The sequence below is a fragment of the Monodelphis domestica genome, chromosome 3 (assembly GCF_027887165.1).
Source record: "Monodelphis domestica isolate mMonDom1 chromosome 3, mMonDom1.pri, whole genome shotgun sequence".
NCBI classification, from domain to species: domain Eukaryota; kingdom Metazoa; phylum Chordata; class Mammalia; order Didelphimorphia; family Didelphidae; genus Monodelphis; species Monodelphis domestica.
The window spans coordinates 56,188,196-56,208,990 of record NC_077229.1 but is presented as its reverse complement, the minus strand read 5'-3'; the positions used below and the strand labels follow the sequence as shown (position 1 = coordinate 56,208,990).

At 38.6% G+C, this 20,795-nt stretch overlaps 1 protein-coding gene across 1 annotated transcript in view; it reads right to left on the bottom strand.

The window, feature by feature from the left end:
- ADGRD1 (adhesion G protein-coupled receptor D1) overlaps positions 1–20,795 on the bottom strand; it is a 505,347-nt gene that overhangs the window by 200,902 nt on the left and 283,650 nt on the right. Inside the window, exons 14-15 of the mRNA XM_056820949.1 lie at positions 17,070–17,143; positions 9,502–9,625 (exon numbers count right to left, since the gene is read on the bottom strand). Of these exons, the coding sequence (XP_056676927.1) occupies positions 9,502–9,625; positions 17,070–17,143 (198 nt within the window). The remainder of the gene's footprint in view (positions 1–9,501; positions 9,626–17,069; positions 17,144–20,795) is intronic.

The following is a 20,795-nucleotide window of genomic DNA, read 5'->3' as shown; positions in this document are numbered from 1 at the left end:
AAATTATGTCTTTCTAAATTTTGTCCCAAAGATCCTTTTCCTAAAAAAAAACAAAGAACTGCTCTACCCACGGAGAGATACTTATAAATATTCACAATATATTTGTAATTTCCCTTACAAACAATTTAACAGTTGGGACTAGAGACAGGAGGGAGAACCAGGTATCTCCCACTTTCATAGCAGCCATATTTACATGTTTATCCTTTAAAAATTTTTTTTTATTTTACCAATTACATACAATAACAATTTTTCACATAAGTTTTTTGAAGTTATATGATCCAAACTGTCTCCCTCCCTCTCTTCTTTCCCCTTGCTGGATATGGTAAGCAATTTTATCTGGATTATATATGTATTATCTACATTTATCCTAATAAAAACCATTTCAAAACACAGGACGCCCTGTCTCTTGCCATTGGGTCTTTGTAAAGACTGTCCCTAACATCTGAAATGTATTCGCTCATGACTTCTGCCTTTTAGAATCCTATTACTTCAAGAATCAATTCATGTGCCAACTTCTTTGTGAAATCTTTCCTGATTCCACACATACACAGCCGCTAGTGCCTTCTTTCTTCAAATTACTTGTTCTGTTGATTTTTATTCATGTCTATCTCTTCACGACCCCAGTTGGGGTTTTCATAGCAAAGATTTCAGAGTGATTTCCCATTTCCTTCTCCAGGTATTTATAAATGAGGAAACTGAGGCTAACCAGGTTAAATGACTTGTCCAAGGTCACATAACTATCTGAAGCCACCTTTGAACTCAGGGACTTGACTATAGGCCTGGCACTCTATCTACTGCAACCTAGTGATTCCAAGTCAGGAAGACCTGTGTTCAAGTGTTCTTTCTGACATGCACTGGCTGTATGATCCTAGGGGATTCATCCAAACTTCAAGTACCCAAGGCAACTCTCTAAAAAATATATTTGGGGGGAGCGGGGAAGCTGGGTAGCTCAGTGGAAGGAGAACCAGGCCTAGAGATGGAAGGTCCTAGGTTCAAATCTGACCTCAGATACTTCCCAGCTGTGTGACCCTGGGCAAGTCACTTGACCCCCATTGCCTAGCCCTTGCCACTCTTCTGCCTTGGAGCCAATACACAGTATTAACTCCAAGACAGAAGGTAAAGGTTTAAATATATATATATATATATTTTGCAGATGAAGTAACAACCTATATCGGTAGAAGGATTCTCTACAGGAATTCCCAATTTCAGTGAAATCTCAGAACCATTCATTAGTTAAACTATAACAAATTTCTTAAGTGGAGGAGTTATCTTTGTAGCTTACTGTTTTATAACTTATTTTGTATTTATTTTTGTAACCCCAGAAGAGTTCCAGACATATGGTAGAAATTTAATTAAGAACCGATTGATGGACTGATTGAGCCAACTGTTTGCAGAAAAGAAGTAAACAAGGCTATTGAGTAAAGAATAGAAATGACAGGGACCATTGTCTGTCTTTGTTTCCCAGTCCTTGACATGGTGACTTGCATGCAGGAGGCACTTAATAAGTGTTGATTAGATTGGAATGGATGAGTCATTATGCTTTATTCCTAAATGGTTCCCATCTCCCTACCCACCTTCCCCAGTGAAAGAAAACATAACAGATGGAGAGTATTGTCACGGATTAGCTAAGAGCTTTTCTCAATAACATTTGGACATTCTTGTCGACCCCCAGCAGTCATTCTCAAGCCAAGACTGTGATATAACTTTATCTCACTCGTAAAATTAAAACAAGGCAAGGCCCATTCTTCAGATGACAGGAATAAAAACAAATACAGTCTTTTAAGTAAATGGTATGCCAAAAGTGATCTCTGGGATCAAAATATAAAAATTCCAAAAATAAGTTTTACTAATGAAAATTGAAAGAACATTCCCTAAAAAGAGTAGTGAAAATCTGTGTTCCACATGCAAATGGAGCTATGAACAAGAAAGGAGAAATCAATTCACCTGCCCTGAATGAATTAAAAAAAGGGACAAGAAAAGGTGGCTGAATACTGGATTTGGAGTGAGAGGACTTCCAATCTTGGGTCAATTTCTCAATACGTGACCCAATATAAATTGAGTCAATTTCTCAATACCTTAACTAGGGCAGCCTCTCTGGGTCTTGTTTCCCCCTCCATAAAATGAGAGGATTGATGGCTTCCAAAGTCCCTTTCAGCTTTAAATCTAATATCTTTTTCACTCTGGCAGTCCAGCATTTGGCTCATCCAAAGCTAGATCTCAGCACGATTGACTTTGATCATGGATGGTTGAGAATCACTCATTAACAAAAGGATCATATCATCTGAAGAAGAGATCCTAAACAGTCCACTAAACAAGAAAGAGTTAAAATAACATAACAGCACTTAACACCTATTTAGCAAGAAGTAAAACCAGAAATCTGGGACCAGATAACTGGCTAGTCGAGCTCCATCCCATCCCACTGTACCAGACCCCAACCATCATGCAGCAGCCTTCCCAATAGCAGCCCCTGTACCAAGGTCTCTGTCATATCCTCATATCCCAAGTCTCCAACTAAGATTATCCTTCATGCTGCTTGCCCTAGGCAAAGTCCCTGATACTTGTCACAGACATAAACATTTCCAGCCCTTCACTCTGACAGCTCAGGTTTTCATTATAGTCTTCTAGCTTGTCTCCCTGCTTCTAATCTCCCTCTTTTCCAATCCATCCTCCATATAAATGCCAAACAAATTTTCCTAAAGCCTTCTCAACGTCTGACCATGCCAGTGCCCTACTCTAAAGCCTCCAGTGATCCCGATGGTTTCTATTATAAATTACAAATGTTAAAGGCCTCCATAATCTGACTATAAATCTACCCGTTCATCCTAACTTCACAAAAATCTATGCTCCATTCAAATGTGATTTCTTTCTTCTCTTACATCTCATCTTTTTGTTTCTAATCTCCTCCTGCAGACCATATCCCTTGCCTTATCTTCCCTTCAATTTTCCTTCAGATGTTCCCACAATTATTACTTCATATCTTTTATTTTATTTATAAAAATTATTTTCATATTTTCCTTCAGATGTTCCCACAATTGTTACTTCATGTCTTTTCTTTTATTTATAAAAATTATTTTTTTTGTTTAAAGTTCCCAGGTATCTCCCTCCTTGCCCTCCCTGCACGAAAGAAGGCATTATTTGACAAAAAATGATACTCATTTCTGAAAATGGCAAATCACCCCTAATAGAGTTCAAACTCCTTGAAGGCAGGGAATAGTCTCTCCTCCAAGCCCATGCCTTCATTCCCAGAAGCACTTTAGTAAACATGTGTTGCCGGTCTCTAAATGCCCCATGTTGGACCTAGAGAACTGATTTCCAGTAGGGGATCTATGAATACATTCCTATATCACTCTAGTATCTCTCTTGAGTGATTCTTTCTGCTCATTGCCCAAGAATGAACATAGGATCATAAACCCAACCTCAGAGGCCATTTGGTTCATTTCTTCATCTTACAAATGGGGAAACTGAGTCCCAACAAGCTAAAAATTACTAATAATAACTAAACTAAGTAAAAATAAGGAAACAGGTAGTATCAGAGGAAGGATTTAAATCTGGAAGTATTGGACATCCTGCTCAATTTCTGGGTTGAAACGAATACTCTACACCCTACAAATACTGAAGAGAACCACTTCAGCAAAGAAGGTCTACAGGGGTCAGAAATCTCCTTTCCTGCTCCATGGTGACTGGTAGATCCCTTTCACAACCAGTGCACATTTGTCTGAGATTCTGGCTGACTACTCAGTTCCAAGATCTTAATAATAGGAATAGGGAAAATATAATGGAGGTAAAATCGTAGCCCAAGTCAATTCTTGGCACCAGGAAATGTCCTTGGAAGACAGCCTCTGAGCTCACTTCTTCCCTCAGGTCTTCACCCTCACCTCCCAGGGAGTTGTTCTCATCCAAGAAATTTTTGCCTCTAGGCTCGAGTACCTAGGAACAATTTATTGGAGGAACCCTGAGCCAGGAGGGGTAGATTTGGGTCCACAGTACACAAACCAAGCCCCTTACCTGGGCCCCCAGAGTAAGTAATTAGACCATAGTAAATAAACAGAGCCCCAAGCAATACATTTATTAACTTTCCAGTGGTATCTGCTGTCACAGAGTCCTCCATGGGAGGGTAAACACTCAAAGGTCTTTGGCAGAAAATGTAAGTTTGCAAATAGCCTGCCAGGATTGCTTAATACCCTCAGGCAGTCCAACATTTGGCGCATCCAAGGCTGAGACAGCATGGTTGACTTCAGCCATGGACTATTGAGAACCACACCTTAGCAAAATTATCACAGCATCTGATAAGATGGTGGTCAGAGTCTTGGCCAAACCCTGCTATCAAGACCAAGAGTCGTCTAGCCCTCAAATGGCAAGAAATAAAATAGTGTATATGGGGGATGGGGAGTAATCAGATGGTTCAGTGGATAGAGTGTCAAGCCTAGAGATAAGAGGTCCTGGGTTCAAATGTGACCCCAAGTTCTACCTAGCTATGTGACCCTGGACAAGTCACTTAATCTCAACTGCCTAGCTCTTACCAGTCTTCTGCCTTAAGTGTAATTAGAAATCTCTTACCCTGAAAACTACAATTCCCAGGAGCCCACTGACTTCCTGTTGTAATGTGCTGACATAGACAGGAGATAAATTGGGTGGGGTTCCTGGTCTAAATCTCTTCTCTTCTTGTGGATGAGGTCTTTTTTGAGTAGGTAGAAAAACTTGGTCAAGTGGTTCAATTTTGTTAGATAATAAACTTTATAATATATAATACTTGGAATTATTGTATATTAATTTTTAAGCTTATACTTAAATACATAGTACAGATTTTATGGTAGAAGTTAAAGGTTAAAAAAAAGATGGTGTATATGATCAGTCTGGGATATTTACATACAATCCCAATCTGGGACACTTACATACAATCCCAATCCATGCACCCCCACCACAAGTATAGGCTAAGTTGCGTACATCAGTAGTAGAAAGAGTTTATTGCCTATTGGTTTAGGAAAGAGAACAAGGAGAGGAAAATAACCATTTATTAGGCACTCACCATGTGCCAGTAAATGTGCTATATTACATTTGGTGCTCATAAGAACCCTGGGAAGCAGGTGCTATAAAGATCCCTCTTCTACAGCTGAGAAAACTGAGGAAGATGGAGATCAAATGGCTTGGCCAGGTTCACACCATTAGTAACTATGTAAGGTTGGATTTGAACTCAGATCTTCCAGACTCCAGGTCCAGAGCTCTATCCACTGAGCCACCTAGCTGAAAAATCTAATTCAAGATTGATCTTTCTCATCATGCTTTTTTCATTCAACACCAAAATATTTATTAATGGCACAGTGGATAAAACACTGAACTCTCCAAATTCAGGTCTAGCCTCAGATATACACTACCTGGGCAAGTCACTTCACCCTATTTGCCTCAGTTTTCTCATCTGTAAAGTGAGCTGGAGAAAGAAATGGCAAACTACTCCAGTATTTTCTGCCAAGAAAACCCCAAATAGGGTCATGAAGATTCAGACATGACTGAAAAATGATGGAACCACAGCAACAATGTGCCAGATGGCTATAAAAGCTAATTATAGCTCAACCCCATTCCTAGTTTAAAAAAAAAAATCAACATCAGTAAAGATTGTCTTTGACACACTAACATCTGCCCCTAACATCAGCATTTCTCCAGCTATCCCCCCATGCTCCTTGCTGCTTCCTTTTGTCTCAAGAAGCTCACCAGGCTCCCAAATGACTTCCTTTCTTATCTGTGAAGGCTTCTTCTGGGACTTTTCCAGTTGTCTCCCCTCTTCTCCAAAACTTACACACATACATGCTTACATCTTGGCTATTCCCTTTCATCATCAACTCATTGTACTCCCCAAGTGCTCATTGCCTGACGAGACATTTTATTAAGCATCTACTGTTTCCCCAGCAAATAAGAGTATACCTTACATGCTAGGGATACAAAGAAAGACAAAAACAATGCTTGAGCTCTCCCTGGGGAGCTTCCAGAGAATACACAAACCTTCCTGGACATTCATAATGGAAACTGGATAAACTGAGACACTCTCCAAGGGATTGCACGAACATTGAAAGGGACCAGGAAAGGCTGCTTGAATAAGATTAATGTATTAACCCATGTTCTGTGTCTGGAAGATACTTATGGGCATGTGGCACTGATTTAGTGGATCTAGCATTTATATAGGGCTCTACGATTTGAAAAGGGTTTTATATATGTTGTTGCATTTGATCCCCCAAATATCCCAGAAGGTTACCAATCCTAACATTATCCCCATTCTGCTGTATTATCATTGAGACATTTTCAGTCTCTTCATATGCCCATTTGGGGTTTTCTTGGCAAAGATAGTAGAATCATTTGCCATTTCCTTCTCCAACTTGTTTTACAGATGAGGAAACTGAGGCAAATAGGGTTAAGTGATTTCCCAGGATTACACATCTGAGGTCAGATTTGAATTCAAGTCTTCTTGACTCCAAGTCCGGCGTTCTATCCATTGTGAAATCTAGCCACCTCTTTACAGATAAGGAAGCCAAGACGGAGAGAGATGAAGCAACATGTCTAGGATCACCTAATTATTATGTATCTGAGGTAGGATTTGAACTCGAGTCTTTCTGACTCTCAATCCGACTCTTTCTGCCATCCCTCATAGTTGCCTCTCCTGGCTGCTGCCTTTATATGATTTCTGTTCCTGTTGTCTTTCTATGTCATTTACTTTTATACCTGCCTCATGTTTTATTTGCTACGCATTCATTCTAGGCAACGATTACTCACTGTTAACATTACTGGTTGGCTGAATACAAATTTATTTTACAATTGCTTGAAAAAATGAATACTTCATGTTAAAATTTATCTTATGTGTTAAAAGAGGAGTATTTGGAATGGCAGTTCTAGAAAGAAAGAAAAACGAACCTCTCAAAGTAATAGTTCACACTTATAGAACACAGGAGATCATTTAACCCTCAGTTTCCTCAACTGAAAAACAGAGGTAATACCTGTACTATTATTATTATTATTATTATTATTATTATTATTATATAGACCTGTGACTTTATTGTGGAGGGAAGTCCCATAGGGAAAAATCCCTTTTCTAATGCAACAGCTAATCTGCAGTCTCTAGCTTTAGAGAGCGGCTTGGGGCACTAGAGATGAAGGGTTTTGCCAGAAGTCACACTGGCAAGCTCGCAGCCCAGCTCTGAGGCAAGCCTGGAAGCCAGGACTTCTTAATGCTGAGGCTGATTCTTTCCATTAGTCCTGGTTCTTAGGAGCAGCAGCAGCAGCAGCAGCAAAGCAAAATACCTTATTTTATAGGTAGGTAACAAAAATAATAATAAATAGCACATCTATACTGCTTTAAGGTTGACAAAGTCCCTTACAAATATTGTCTCATTTAATCTTCACAACAACCCTGACAGGTGGCTGCTGTTATTATCCCCATTTTATAGAGACTAAAAATAATAGCTAATATTTATATAGCACTTACTATGGGCCAGGCATTGTCCTAAGTGCATTATAGTTATCTACTCATTTGATCCTCACAACAACCCTGGGAGTTAGATGTAATTATTATCCTCATTTTACAGATGAGAAGACTGAGGCATATAAAAGTTAAATCACTTGTCCAGGGTCACACATAGAATAAGGGTCTGAGGCTGGATTTTAATTCGACTCTTCTTGGCTCTATCCACTGTACCACCTGGCCTGGCATAGTGGATAGAATGCTAGAATTCGAACCAGGAAGAGCTAGATTAGAAATCTCCTTCTGAAACTTATTAGTTCTGTTCCCAGGGACAAGTTCCCTAACATTTATTCATTCAGGTTCACAACCTGAGTTTTTAACTCATCCATTCAAGAAGCTTCTCTCTCTCCTCCCTCTCAGTGTCCGCCATATTGAATCTGTTGCAAGTGTAAGGCATCTCTCCCCTTCTCTCTTTGCTCAGAGCTACCAGCCACCACCAAAGTCCACACTCATCATCTCTTGCTTCAGCTATTACTACAAGCCCCCAAATGAATTTCTGGCTTCCTGTCTCTCCCCTACTCCAATCCATTCTTCACACAGAGACAAAATTCATCCTCCTTATAGGTCTGACCAGGTTCTTTTCCTCCTCAAAAATCTTTAATGGCTCTCTATTATCTCTAAGAGTAAATAGAAACTCTTCAGCCGGCCCATTTAGGAGGCCTCTAAACCTGCTTTTCATATTTTCAAACTTTTTGAGATTTACTTCATTGAAACTTGGCATAAGGCAAATGGCGGCAGGGGATGAACCACTGGTCCTAGAGTCAGGAAGATTTCTCTTCCTGAGTTCAAGTCAAGCCTCAGACACTTACTAGCTCCCCCTAGGCAAGTTACTTAACCCTCTTAGTCTCAGTTTCCTCATCTGTAAAATGAGCCGGAGAAGGAAATGGCCAACCATTCTGGTATCTTTGCAAAGAAAACCCTAAATGAGGCCATGAAGAGTCAGACACAACTGAAACAAATGAACAATTACAATTTGGCAGAATGGATAAAGAACTGAACTTGGAATCAGGAAGACCAAAGCTTGAATCCTGCCTCTGACATTTATTTTATTATATTTGTATGTATATATAAATATATATGTATAATATAATATGTATGTGTGTCTTTATGTAATATATACATATCTACTTCTTTGTGGGTACAGATAAACATATGTAGCTTTGCAAACTACAAAGAGCTACATGAATATTAACTATTATTAATCACTCTAAATTCCAACCAAATTGAGCTCCTAGCTATTTTCTGAATGTAATATTTCATTTCAGATTTCTCCAGCATTTGCCTAAGCTATCTTCAATGCCAGAAATATAATCCCTTTTTACCTCTGCCATTTGGAATTCTTAACTGCCTTCAAGGCTCAGTTAGACATGGGACTCTGATAGGAAATCTCTGATTTCCCTTCAGATGACTTATTATCTATGGACCTGCCAAATCCCCACCCTAGTAGAATGTAAGCTCTTTGAGGGCAGGACCTTTTAATTTTTGTCTTTGTTCCATAGGGTCAATGAAAATACTAATAACACCATCTCCCAGGGTTGTTGTAAGGATCAAGTGATATAATCTTTGTAAGAGAGCTTCCTAAGCATATAAATACTATTTAATATTACCATTGTTATTATTATTCTTATCATTAGCCACCTATCCAAGTCAAGGTATGACCTGGACCAACCATCAAGGTTGCCCCATTGGGTACCATTATATGATTAGTCCTCATTAGTGAAAATCATATCAATGGCTCAAATCATGATCTTTAAGTCTGACTGTGGCTAAAGCAGTGATCTTCAACCAATAGTCCTTCCCATTCTATAGACCTATGAAGACTAGATTCATGATGACCAAGCTTCCTGCTTGTTGGGACCCCTCTTTTCTCCTCTAGGTCCCCATCACCCTTTGACACCTGCTATCTAAACATCAAACCTTCCCCGGGCCTGAAGAGACACGAGGCAGAATTTTGAAGGTCCCATCACATTAGGTTTGCTCATCATATAGGTTCTTACCTCCAAGGGTACCACTTGCATCAGAATAGCAAAGTTAGTGAGGTGATTACAATGGCAGATGGAGTAGTTGAGGTTCCCTTCTATGAGGACACAGCCTTGGTTTGACCAGATGCCTTCTCCAGAGCTAAAGATCAAAGAAAAGTAGAAACACAACTTTGTTGGAACTCTAGAAAATTTATAATTAAAGATCGACAGCAAGAAACCAAATAGATTATTTTTTTAATTTGGAAAATGTTATTTAATTAGTTAATTTAGAGTATTTTTCCATGGTTCCATGATTCATGTTCTTTCCCTCCCCTCCTCCTTCCTCCCTCCCTCCTCCCATAGCTGATGTACAATTCCACTGGGTTTTACATGTGTCATTGATCAAGACCTATTTCCTTATTATTGATAATTGCACCAGGGTGATTGCTTAGAGTCTACATCCCCAATCACATCCCCATCAAACCATATGATCAAGCAGTTCAAACAGATTATTTTAGAGAGAGATTATTTAATGATGTAGTGATATCCTTCTTGTGAACAGCTATGAGAAAAAAGGACCTCATGGAGAGCAAAATATTCATAGCATCACTCTGTGGTAACAAAAAGAAAAACTTGGAAACAAAGTGGGTGGCCCTTGATTGGAAAATAACTGGGGGAAAAGTGGTATATGAATGTGATGTCATTGCACTGTAAAAAATGAGAGCAAGAGTGTCAGAGTGAACATGAATAAAAGAACTGATCCCAGCATAAAGAAGTTCAAGTCCCACCTCTGAAAAAGATTGACTACATAACCCTAGATAAGTCATTTAAGTGCTCAGAGTTTCAGGCAACCTTCTAAGACTGCTAAGTTTTAGAATAGATGACCATCTTCATTGGTAAAGGAAGCTTCCTCACGATGAATTCTCTATAGCAGTGAAATCAGGGTTGCAAGAAAGGAGAGGGGGAAGGAAAGAAGGAAGGAAGGAAGGAAGGAAGGAAGGAAGGAAGGAAGGAAGGAAGGAAGGAAGGAAGGAAGGAAGGAAGGAAGGAAGGAAGGAAGGAAGGAAGGAAGGAAGGAAGGAAGGAAGGAAGGAAGGAAGGAAGGAAATTAATGGCTTGGTACCACCCCTGAAGTTACTGTGTATATATTGTGAGTTTCTTTATCTGAATAGATGTTGTTTCTCCCAGTCAAATACACCCATCTGCAGGGCAGGCATCATCTTCTTTTGCTCTTTTTATTCCCAAGAACTAGCATTGTCTTACATGTGGGTGGGATGGGATGGAACCTAGAATTTCATTGGTATGGAGAACTTACCATTAGGACACTTCCTGTACCAATACTGATCTGTATGGGCTGGGCAACTGATAATCTTCCAGAGTTGCCTAGGGCACTGGGAAGATAAATGGCTTATCCAGCATCATCAAGTGTCTTTCCCATAGGGAGAGACTTAATAAATGTTTATTGAATGTTTAAATGAATAAGTGTGGGAAAATATGAGAAATGAGGCAGAAACAAGAAAGTCAAATCAAAAGCATGGGCATACACATACACGCAACACAGACATATACACACAGTGACAATTGTGGAAACAGTAACACTAAATGACTGTCAAATGCCAATGAATGAACGAAACAATCTAACAATCTGCGTATCAGATTCCTGATAAAAGAAAAAGCCTGGGTGGCTCAGTAGAGTAAGAACCTGGACTAGAGTTGGGAATTCTGGGTTCAAATCTGACCTCAGACCCTTCCTAACTACATGACCCTGGGCAAGTCATTGAATTCCATTGCCTCATCCTTACCTCCATTTTGCCTTAGAACCAATGAACTTAGTATCTATTCTAAGATAGAAGTTAAGAGTTTGTTGTTTTTTTTAATCACCTTCCTTCTATCAGTCTAGAGATAGAGGCTTACACATGTGGAGTGTTGTGTACACTGTTAAACCCTGTCTACGTGTCAATTAGTTCTGCTTAAATGTTTTTTGTTTTTTTTGCCCTGGATTACAAAGGAAGGTTCAACAGGAGAAGAGATAATTAAGCAGAAATGACTAGTGTGAGAGAGAGGAAAGGGAAACTCAAGCCTTTGAAAATAAATTAATGTGTTTTTTAATAAACAAATTAAAAAGAAGGTTCTACATAATTCCAAGCCATGGGGGGAAGGGAGGCACCTTAGAGAAATCATTTTTGCTAACTCCAATAAACTAATTGGCTTCAGGTTGTTCCTTGCTGAATATTCAATTTGAATTGTAATGTCAGCTAGAAATTTAACTGGCTCGAAATGAAATTGAGTAATTCTGATGACTAACTGATAAAGATATAATCCCACACCATTTTCATTAGTGTTCAATGAATGGGACACATTCTAGGGGTATTTTCACTTGCAGGTCTTAAGATAAAAATGTCCCTGAGAGAACAGGGTAAGAAAGGAAGCAGGTGACGGGTGCTATTGTACTCTTGGGTGAGTCTCAATAGGCTGCTGAGATCTGAGAGATGAAGTTAGAAAGGAATAATTTAGAGCCTGTTCAATGATGGGTTAGCCTAATGACTTTGAAACCCAATTACAACCGTTTCAAAGCACAGGTTTTCATGATTAATGGTCTGATTTCAGGAGACATACTGGGATCAGTTCAGCATATTATGCCAGAGACGGAGAAGAGAATATCAGTCTGGGGCTGATTCCAATAAAAACACCAGGAAAAGGGTTACTTGAGGAGAACTTTCTCCCCTACGATGGTTCCGCTCGATAGGAGCCAGCCCAGTGGAGAAAGCGAGCAAATATGCGCTCATGTTGAAGACTGTTGCAAAATAAATGACTTATGTCTATTGAATAAGATAATTTCATTCATTGATGAACAAATTATTGATCATTTTAGTAATTCCTAGATCAATAAACTCTTTGATGTACTCTTTTCATGATTCACGTAATTGGCAACATTGTTGTCACATAGGACAATTGGAAATTTAGGATATTATATTTCAATGAGACAGATTCCAGTAGTTGCCTTTTCTCTCCAACATCAAATATAAAAGCCTCCACTTAGCACACAAAGCCCTTCATCATCTAGCCCCATTCCAGGTAAGACCGGTCCTGGGTTCTAGAATAGGTGAGCCTAGCTAGGACTCAACTTCTTTATGATACAGGTGACTCTCTCAAACTATGCACTGGAGAGCAAGTATCTGTCTTCATTCCTAGAGGGAGTTGTTTTTGTTGGGTGTTTTTTGTTTTTCCTGAGAGTTCCTTATGCCACTGGGATAATAGGTCTAGAGCAATTAAAAAAAAAAGAAATAATAAAGGGAAATACTCTAGCTTTGAAACAAGAAGATCTGAGTTTTGATCCCACTAACTAGCTGTGATCTAACTAGCTGTTAAACATGAATTTCTGTCTCTTTAAAATATGGGGATTGGGAGCAGCTGGGTGACTCAGTGGATTGAGAACCAGACCTAGAGATGGGAGGTCCTGGGTTCAAATCTAGCCTCAGACACTTCCTAGCTGTGTGATCCTGAGTAAGTTACTTCACCCCATTGCCTTGTGCTCACCATTCTTCTGCCTTGGAACCAATCCCAAGTATTGATTCTAAGACAGAAGGTAACAGTTTAAAAAATAAAAATAAAATAAAATAAAGGGGCTGAAAAAAATGAAAAATAAAATAAGGGGATTGGTCAAACCACATGATGCCTAACACTAATTCATGCTCTAAATCTTATGATACCTTTACAACATAGAAAACATGACAAATTAATTTCCTTCTGATTATTTAATGGATGATTAGGAAATTTGCTGTTTTCAAATGTTGCCCATAATTACCATTTACCCCTACAGATGTGAATTATGTTTCTGTCAACACAAGAAGATTAGGACCCCTAAATCCTAGCCAAAATAGAATTACTGTAATATGATTCAAATGCCACCTAGTGAAAGGGCCTTCTCCGGTTCCTCCCTCCAGCTTTTAGTGCCCTTCTCCTTCCCACACCCCCACAGCACAAATAACTTTATTTTGTACAGAGAGGGTGACCGAAGAGTCAGAGTGCAGTTCTAAGCTAAAGCTTTTGAGACATCCTCTCCTTTGAATTTACTGTTTTTCTAATGTTGTTTCTCTTCGTTGAATGTAATCTCCTCTAAGGCAAACAACAATTTTGTTTTTGTCCCTGCTGTCTAGTGCCTGGTACATAGGAAAGTCCCTGTGGAGTCACTGAATTGGATCAAGGATCCAATGAATGGAACCCAGGGCAGAAGAGTTCTTTGCAAAGATTTCCTTTGTTTGGTCTCGCCCTCACAGATGACATCTGCCCACATTTCACTGATTCCAGGAAGATATACACCCAGATCATTAAAATCGGTCAACAAAGAAGCCCCCAGCTACCAACAACTGGAATTTCACTATGTCATTCCCACCAAAATGAAGCAGTCATTATGCTCATCCTGCAGATGGGTGGCATATGTTTCAGACATAGTCGTTGTGCCAAACCAAAGCTTGCTTTGACTCTTGATCCATAAACAAACTATGAATTCTCAGAAGCTGGGAGGGATCTTAGAAGTCATCTAGCTAAAAGCCCTTCCCTTTACAGATAGGGAAATTGAGTCCTAAAGAGAGGTCACTGGTTCAAGGTCATACAAAGTTGTAAGAGCTAAGATGTGAAGCCAGGTCCTCCGATGCCAGATCCAGTGCTCTTTCCAGGATACCACATTGCCTTCTGAATTCAATTCAATAATTAATTAGCATCTGTTACATTAATTATTAATTATCTAAGTACAGTGGTGTTTAAGTGTTGGAGATACAAAGACAAAAATGAACAGCCTCTGCCTTCAGGGAGTTTACATCCCCTAAGGTCCTACTCCAATGGAGAGTGAAGAGACGGAGGATGGAATTCCCTTCAAAGATGCTTTTCCTAGGCATTCTGTGGGATTATGTGCACGTTCCCTAAAGCAGGAAGCAGGGACAAGAAAAGAGGATAGTAGTCATAGCTATCAGAGTTTTAGACTTGAAGTCAGGAAGTCCTGGATTAAAATCCTACCTCAGATACTAATTATGTGACCTTGAGCGAGTCTCTTAACCAACTCAATCTGCCTCCGTTTCTTCACCTATAAAATAGGGATAATAATAGTTTCTACCTCACAGGGTTGTCATAAGGATCAAATGAGATAATATTTGTAAAGCTCATCAGAAACTTTAAAGTAATATACAAATATTAGCTATTATTAATTATTTATAACAGCTGCTGATAATATATCTTAAGATAATACAGTGTGCAATAATATAAGATTGTGTCACTTATAAATGATTATTATTTAGTTTAATGATGTGAGTCCTGCAAATTTCTAGTTAGTGGTTTAGCATCTTGGAATTTGTCTGATCTGTGGTGTGGAAAGGAAAAAGAGCTTTCTTGGAGCCATCCACCAACTTAGTCATTATCTGGGAAAAGGAGACAGCTGGGAAGTCAGTCAATAAACATTTATTAAGGGGTAGGTAGTTGGTTCTGTGGATAGAGCATCAGACCTAGAGTCAGGAAGACCTGGGTTCAAATCTGTATTCAGTTATGTGACCCTGGACAAGTCACTTCACCCCAATTGCCCAGCCCTTACTGCTCTCCTATCTTGGAATCAATAACACATATTGATAACAACTTTAAATTGGTAACAACTTTAAAAAGAAAAAATAAATAAACATTATTAAGTGCCAACTATGTGCCAGGAACTGTGCTAAACTTTCAGGATACAATGAGAGACAAAAGACAATTCCAGCCTTTGAGGAACTCCCACTCAAATGGAAATGTGGAGAAAAGGCTAGATAAAGCCAGTTTGGGGGCAATCCTCAGAGAGCCTTTAAAGTTAGCTCTGTGATTCTAGACTTGATGCCATAGACACCAGGGAACCATAGTGGGCTCTTTCAATAGGAGAGAAACAAAATAAGAACTATATTTTATATAGCACAGAGAAAATGTACAGGAATAAGGTAAGAGGAGTGTTAGAGAAAGCAGGTAAATTCCTGCCAAGGAGACCAATGAGGATGCTAGTACAACAGGCAATGAGGTGATGAATAGGCTATAATAGGTGATAGGGACAGCCTTGAGGATTTTCTGGGAAGGGAAAGGAAAGAATTGATGTGAAAGGCATGACGAAGAAAGACTTAATGACTAACTAGATGAGAAGGTAAAGGAGACAAATAAGTCAATAAACACTTGACTTGCCCTGGTTTTTTCTATCTTTAAAAAAAGAAAGAAGTCTTTTCCTCATAGCTGCTTGTAGCAATTTCTCGTGTCCTATTTCTCAAGATTCTCAGAATCTCTGAGGTAGAGGGAACTTGAAAGGGCAGAGAAGTAATTCAAGAATTCCAACTACTCACTAAAGGTGGGACTCAATGAGAAAATTATTAACTTATTGACTGATAGCTATTGGTGACAAAGGATTCGCCTCCTCATCTCTGCCTCTAAGAGTCCCTGGCTTCTTTTTAGATGTCACTCAAATGTGCCACCTTCTCCTGGAGTCCTTTCCCTGTCTCTCTAGCCACTTGTTTCTCCCCATCTAAGATTACTTTCTATCTCTTCTGAATGTCTTTTACACAGTGTCCCAAAGGTCTTAGTGCAGTTTTAAACTTTAACATATTCTGAAATATAAATATCACAAATTCATCAAGGACAACATTTGAAAGACCAATTACTCAAAATTTGAAAATACTGAATATTTCTTATTAAAATTCAAGATGATCACCATCTTTTGCTATACATCATTGCTCCAGTCGATATTTGAACTTTGTAAAACCTTTTATCAGCTGCTGCTCAGTGACTGAAAAGACTGCATATGTAATCCTGGCTTTATGATCATCCAAAGAATAAGACTTTGATGCAGGCATGACAGCTTTGATATGACCCTCAACAACAACAAAAAAAATCTAATGGAGATAGATCAGGTGTCTGAGGTGGCAAGCGCGAGGGCTTTGTCTACGGAAAAAAACAATCTGAGTAAGTGTCATCCAAAATTTGAAATTAAAATGACAATTGTATTGTTTGGGGGCAGCTAGGTGGCTCATGAGATTGAGAGCCAGGCATGAAGATAGGAGGTCCTATGTTCAAACCTGACCTTAGACACTTCCCAGCTGTGTGACCCTGAGCAAGTCACTTGACCCCCATTGCCTAGCCCTTACCACTCTTCTGCCTGGGAACCAATACACAGTATTAATTCTAAGACAGAAGGTAAAGATGAAAAAAAATATAAAGAAGATAAATTGAAGATAATCAACATTATTCCCAATTCTATCTCTAGTCCCATAAGGGATTTTTTTCTTCCTCTTATACTTCATGCATACACATATATCATCATCATCATGACCACCACCACCAACACCATCATCATCATCAAAAAGTAAAGACCTGAGTTCAGATCAGTCTTCAGATATTACTAGCTGGGTGGCCTTGGACAAATCACTTAGCCTCTGTATGCCTCTGTTTCCTCACCTATAAAATATAGATAATAATAGCATCACCTCCCCAAAGTTACCATGAAGTTCAAATGAAAAAGTATTTGTAAAGCCCTTGCCACATAGTAGGTACTGTATAGATGTTAGCTATTTATTATTATTATTATTATTAATCTTGAACTAAGAACATACCTGAAGTCCAAAAATGCACAGTAAAGGAAAATCTGGTTGCTTTTATTTGCAGCATCATTGTATAGCTCCTGACTCTGAAAGAAAAGAAAATAGAATAGATTTTCTGAAATAATATGAAAGACAAGTAAACTCCTCTGTTATGCTGAGTTTATACCTGAGAGAATACCCAAGGATAAAAGTACAAAATTACAAAATACTGAAGTTCAACATTAGAAGGGTTTGACTCAGACAAATCCAAAAGGCATCAATGAGGCACCTACAGAATTCTGGGCATCAAAAGGATTTCTACTGTCAAGAAGCTTACCATCTATTGGGATGGAGCAGTGGTAGGATATATAACTTGTAAATTGGGAGGCATATGCATGATAATTAGAGAAGAAAGGGAAAACTAACATCCCTTGGAGGTAAGCATTTAAGTTAGTCATTAGAAATGGATTAAGTACTCTGTCCAAGGTACTGTGCTCAGTGCAAGGGATACAGAAAGAAATAAGACAGTTCCTGCCCTCAAGGAGCTTAGAGTCTAATAGGGGAGACAACATACAAACAAACATAAACAAACTATAATATAAATAAAAAATAATTAACAGAGGGAAGTCACTAGAATCAAGAGGGATTGGAGAAAACTTCCAGGAGAAGTTGGGATTTTAGTTAGAATTTGAAGTCAGGGAAGTCAATAGATCCTGGTGAGGAGGGAGCACTCTAGGATTGGGGAACAGTCAGAGAAAATGTCCAAAACCTAGAGGTTGAGTGTCTTGATCCATGGAAAAGTAAGAAAGTCTCTAGATTTAAGAGAACATGTTAGGGAGTGAGTTATAAAAAGAGCAAAAAGGTAGGAGGGGGCTAGGTTAAAGGCTAACAGAGGATTTTGTATTTGATCCTGGAGGTGAGAGGGAGATAATGGAGTCTCCTAAATTGGGGTAAGGGGGGAGTGCGACATGATTGGACCAGGGCTTTAGGAAAATTACTTTAGTGGCTGAATGGACAGTAGATTGGAGAGTGAGGAGAAACTCCATCAACCAGCAATTACAATAATCCAGATGTGAAGTGATGTCCATGGTGGCAGCATCAGAGCAGAGAAAGGGGAATGTTGGAGAAATGTTGACAAGGTAAAATCAATGGATCATGGGAAAAGATTGGATATTGGAGAATAGGTGGTAAAAGATAATGAGGAATCCAGGATGACTCCCAGGTTCCAAGAAAGACTGGAAGGATGGTATTGCCCTCTACAATAAGAGGAAAAAGGAATGGGATGGAGGGTTAAGGAGGAAAGATAATGAGTTCAGTTTTGGATATGTTGAGTTTAAGATGCCTACTGGAATCTAGTCCCAGCCCTCTATGATCTTTAAAAAGACCCTTCCTTTGCCAATAGCCACCCACTTGAAGGTCCATGCCTGCTCTTTAGATCAACGACCTATGGGAAAATTCCCGAACCTACTCTTACCAGATGTGTTTAAATCAAATATCAGACTATCACATGCATGAAATGTGACTCAAGGGAAGGTAGGGATTCAATGACTCAATGGTAAAGAAGGGGTGGATTCCAAGCATGGAGCTAGGAAACAGAATGTCAAGTTCGGAGAACAGTCAACAGGCTGAAATTCTGCTGAAAGCAGAATGAGCAAAAGGAAGCAATATGAAATAAACCTGGAAGGGTGAACTTGAACCAAACTGAAGAGATTAGAATGCCAAGCTGAGTCTGTTCCTGCATCAGTTTTCTGAGACCCAGATTGTTCACTGTACAGGTTGAGAAATAGAAAGCTACTTGAAGGTTTTTAAATAGGAGTAAGGAAAATGGATTAGGAAAATGGGGTGGAAAGAGGGGGAGACAGGAAGCCAGGAGTCCAATAAGAAAGCCTTTTCAATATACTACATGGAAGACATAATGAGGACCTGAAAAAGTGGCTGTGTAATTGGAACGAGAGGACTGGATGCAAGAAATGTAGACAGAAAACTGAAAGGACTTGCCAATTAACAACACAGTGGCTAAAAGGGAGTGAAGATTTGAGGATTACTCAACAGTTTTGAACTCGGCAGGCTAGAAGGATGTTAACGCCTACAAAAGAAGTTTGTAGCAGACTTTAGAAATTTGGAAAATAAATGAATCTGGTGAGAAATGGGGGAATAGTGTGATATATATTGGACAAAATGAGCTTGAGATGTCTGTAGGGAATACCATTTGGAAATATACAATAGGCACTGAGTGATATGGAATTAAAGTTTAGGAGAGAGACACTAGAAGTCCATCCTAGGAGATAAAGAGTCTCTCTTTTTGACAGTTTTCTTAAGATCAGTCAAAAAAAGCAACTGCTAACCATTGTTATATCTTACTTTGTCACAAATGAGACAACACAAAGACTGGAATACTAAAGATAGGACACATGAAATTTTTAGTGATGATATTGCCCTTATCCATTCAATATCATATCAAAATTACTGTCAAAAGGAAGCGAGCTGAGCCTATAAGGTCACAACATCTTCATCAAACTTTATATACATCCAAAAATGTTTTAGGGATTTTTCACTTCCAGTGGGCTTGGAAGTCTTACCCCAATTAAGAGAATACATACTGCTATAGCAAGAATCAAAACTTCCAAAATCACAGAAATTGTTAAGTGAAGGTGGAATATCACAATACAAACATTTCGTCATCTCATTTAACAAAAGGTACATAAATTTATCCAAGAGATGGAGATAAACATGCTTCACTAACCTGGATAATCATCTGAATTAACCCCATTGAAATCCTGTAAATAGTAGCCCTTGCTAGACTTTAAAAAGTGAACTATTCCTCAAAGGTATGTTTTTTTATCTAATGTATTATAGCTTCTTGGTAATAAATTAAACTTAGTGTTAAAATCATGTAAACCAAATGGTTACAGGAAATATGAGATGTCACCTATGAAAAATTCTTTAAAGATGGAAAAAATTGTAGGTTTTATTTTAAATTATTTTAAATTATCTTAAATCATTTATATATCACTCCATGTTCTCTTGGGATTTGCTCTTATGATCAGGAACTTTTACATTATATGGAATTTAACTCTTTCTCCTTGCAATTTCCATCTATAGGTCCTAGTTTTTACCTCTATGGATAAATAAATCAATTCTAATTTCTCTTCCTTTTACTATGTCTTCAAATAGATGAAGATAGCTACTTCTCACTCCTCCACAAATCTCTCTTCTTCAAGCTAAGTATTCTTAGTTGTTACTTTTCTGGACACATCCCAACATATTCATTGCCTTCCTAAAATGTAGCACCCTTCACCAATTGGAGAATGGCTAAACAAGTTATGGTACAGGATGTAATGGAAAAATATTGTGATGTAAGAAATTATAAAGAGGGCAGTTTCAGAGACCTGGGAAGCCTGAAAAGGCTGATGCTGAGGGATGTAAGTAGAACCAGTAGAATAATTTATTCATTTTATAAAGACAGACATCATTGAAAGACTTGGTAACTGTGATAAATTTAATGTCCAAATAAAATTACAGGAGACTTTTGATGAAACAATCTACTAAGAGAAAAGCTGTGCTGATTAAAAGAGATTTTTTTTAGCATGGTTAATACCAGAATTTGTTTTGCTTGACTCTTCATGTTTGCAACATGGTTATTTTTCATTCTTTCTCAACAAGAATCAGAAATTGGGGGAAGTAGGAAGGAAAGAATTCCTATTTTTGTTGATTAAAAAAGTTAATTATAAAAAGACTAATATGTAACATTCAGAACAG